The 2,613-nt window shown below is 38.7% G+C and overlaps 1 protein-coding gene and 1 non-coding gene across 3 annotated transcripts in view; both read right to left on the bottom strand.

The window, feature by feature from the left end:
- Positions 1 to 495: 495 nt before the first annotated feature.
- TRNAL-CAG lies at positions 496 to 576 on the bottom strand. Its single transcript has one exon. It is a non-coding gene; the product is annotated as a tRNA-Leu (tRNA).
- A 43-nt stretch (positions 577 to 619) lies between these two features.
- Positions 620 to 2,613, bottom strand: part of LOC104819000 (monocopper oxidase-like protein SKU5) — a 3,673-nt gene continuing 1,679 nt past the window's right edge. The window contains exons 6-10 of one of the 2 annotated variants that reach the window (XM_010548853.2): positions 2,353 to 2,608; positions 1,728 to 2,093; positions 1,542 to 1,620; positions 1,258 to 1,454; positions 620 to 978 (exon numbers count right to left, since the gene is read on the bottom strand). In XM_010548853.2, the coding sequence (XP_010547155.1) occupies positions 870 to 978; positions 1,258 to 1,454; positions 1,542 to 1,620; positions 1,728 to 2,093; positions 2,353 to 2,608 (1,007 nt within the window). In that variant the 3' untranslated portion in view covers positions 620 to 869. Of the gene's footprint in view, positions 979 to 1,253; positions 1,455 to 1,541; positions 1,621 to 1,727; positions 2,094 to 2,352; positions 2,609 to 2,613 lie in introns of those variants that run through there. The other variant, XM_010548854.2, reaches the window with a different exon arrangement.

Here is a 2,613-nt window from a genome sequence, read left to right as displayed (position 1 = left end):
AAGAGATTGGCTTGAAGATCTATATCTTCTGGAGGCCTTGAATAGATTCTTTTGAATCACAAACCAATTACTCCAGAACTCTGGAAATAAACACCGCCCCTGAACAATATCAAAAAACCGATCAGATCTCCGGATCACCAACGAGGAAACGATCATCACCAACACCATAATTACAGAATTAAAAAAATTAATTACAATAAAAGAAATAAAAATTGAATATTTTAGAAAACATTCATCGAAAGATAATTATAATGGACATTGGCTCCCATTTTTAGAAGAAACGCTAAACCGAATAAAAGAAATATTAAGTTTTTTCGAAAACGAAATAAAGTCTCCTGAATAAAATAATAATAAAATATAATTATTATATTGAAGGACAAAATTGGAATTATCAAAATTTCAAGGTCACCCTTGAAGTCAAAATGACATTTAAAGTCATTTTTGTAAATCCCCCAGTTTAAATTCGAAAATAAAAAGAAGAGCAAAAAGATTCGATGTCAAGAATGGGATTCGAACCCATGCCCTTTCGGACCAGTACCTGAAACTGGCGCCTTAGACCAACTCGGCCATCTTGACTTTATTAAATTAGGGGTCGTATATAATACTAGGGCTCATCCAATGTCAATGTAACATCTAAAACCACCTCAGATACAAAAACAAAGATTACAAAATCTTGTATTACAATGCCTTACGGCTAACAATGTTGTTCAGAACCAACTCTATGCAAACACATAAGAAACAGGATCTCTGTTTCAAATTTCAATCTACAAACTTTCTCAGATACAAAACATTGGTCTACCAATACCTGCTCGGTTATATGGTACCCGGAAAGGGGAATGTGGTCGTATACCGTGGCTTTGCGAGATTAACTACGTGGCTAAACTTCCGAGTAAGATTACGACAAGAGCAAAGAAAAGCCCTTTGCTTCTCGCAAAGATAGTTGGTGACCCGGAAAAGTTTACCCTTTGTGCCTGGTCCCTGCACAAACCAAGAATCCCTTCAAATGCAAACAGCAGATAGAAGAGAGCATCAAAATGAAAAATCTATCTAAATCAGGTTTCCCTCTCATTACATTTTCCGAATTTAAGGTTTTTCCGATAATACAAAAAACATGTAGTTAAAATGTGTACCCCGAGACAAACTTGGGATAAAAAAGAAAAAGAGAAGCTTTTTCTTCTTTCCTCTATAACATTCCTGTGAGATCCTTTCTTTTCATTGTTCAGGAATAGATAATGCATGTGTCTCTGAGGACCTTACCTTTGTAAACGTGAAAGAAGACCGCAGTATATAGTGTTTCCGGGCATGGGAACCTCAGATGTGTCGATCTCGGGATTCACCGCACTCAAGTATACCTCTTGGCCCAGATACCACGAGACGAGATTATCTATCCGGAGGTTCCACATGCCAGCATTGTCCAGCGAAACCAAAATGGCTGTCCAAGCACCAGGAAAAACCTGCCACAATGCAGTGGGCATTCACTTTTTATTATGGGTAGCTTTTGAACAGAACATACGAGCTTAAGATGTTAAGATGTAAAACACCTGTATAGTGGATCGAGCAACACTATCCCATTTGTTGTAAGTGCCTCTGCTATTCTCTGTCCAAAGACCAAAGTCCATGCTTCAAGCAAACATCATCGTTTGTCAGATTCACATTTTCCTGATTTTTAGGTACTGTCGTTACAAGCACATGGTCTAAATGGGAGTAAGTAATACATGCTTGCTTACCCGACAACAAAGAAGGCATAGCCATCCAAATGATAACTCTTGACAGTGGTATCGTTATTCTGGAGAATTATTTCCATGAATCCCTTGAACGTGCCATTTATAAGAGACGTATCAACCTTGGGATGTCTGTTCATTGGTCTTTTAGGGAAATCCAGTTTGTATACCCCTGAGATATTGTATTGCTGGGAAAGCTTTAAGGGCGTTGAAGGAGGTAGATATGATATACCATTAAGAGTGGTACGCCATTTCCCATCTATAAGCTCTGCCGGCCTGTTGACTATCACATACACATCAGTTACTGTGATGTCACCATACTTGAATGATCCCTGAGGGTTTGGACGTGCAGCTCCAGCAGAGACATTCCACCTACCAAACAGCCGATGGATCAGAAACAACTCAAAATTGCGATTGAGAACAGAACGGAAAAGATAAACACACGTGCTTTATTAGGATAAACATGTAGGAAATAAGGGCGGTCACAGAATTAGCTTCAAACTTAACCATATAGTCAAACGATGCAAAGGATACATGTAAAATCATAAAAGCTTTGAATTCCCATATGTAATAAAAATGGAATAGTATTCCATCCAAGCATGAAACAAAAACATATGTAATCGGCAACAACCTTATGGATCGTGCTTGGTTCATTGAGAAAAACGTGTCCAAATCATTAGGAGGATCAGGAAGTGGACCTGAAGCAGGTCCTTGGGAATTAGAGTAGCGCAATATGGCAACTCCGGTAACTTTGGCCGACAAAGGTGAATGTGTAAACCGAGGGCTAGCGACAATGTAGTAATCGTTACTACCACTTTGATCCATCGTGACCAGGAACGAGTATGATTGACCCACATGAATATCCATGTTTGTGTCATCATCATAAAAGCAA

The sequence above is a fragment of the Tarenaya hassleriana genome, unplaced genomic scaffold (assembly GCF_000463585.1).
Source record: "Tarenaya hassleriana unplaced genomic scaffold, ASM46358v1 Cleome3, whole genome shotgun sequence".
In the NCBI taxonomy this organism is placed as follows: domain Eukaryota; kingdom Viridiplantae; phylum Streptophyta; class Magnoliopsida; order Brassicales; family Cleomaceae; genus Tarenaya; species Tarenaya hassleriana.
This window is presented reverse-complemented; position numbering and strand designations above follow the sequence as displayed.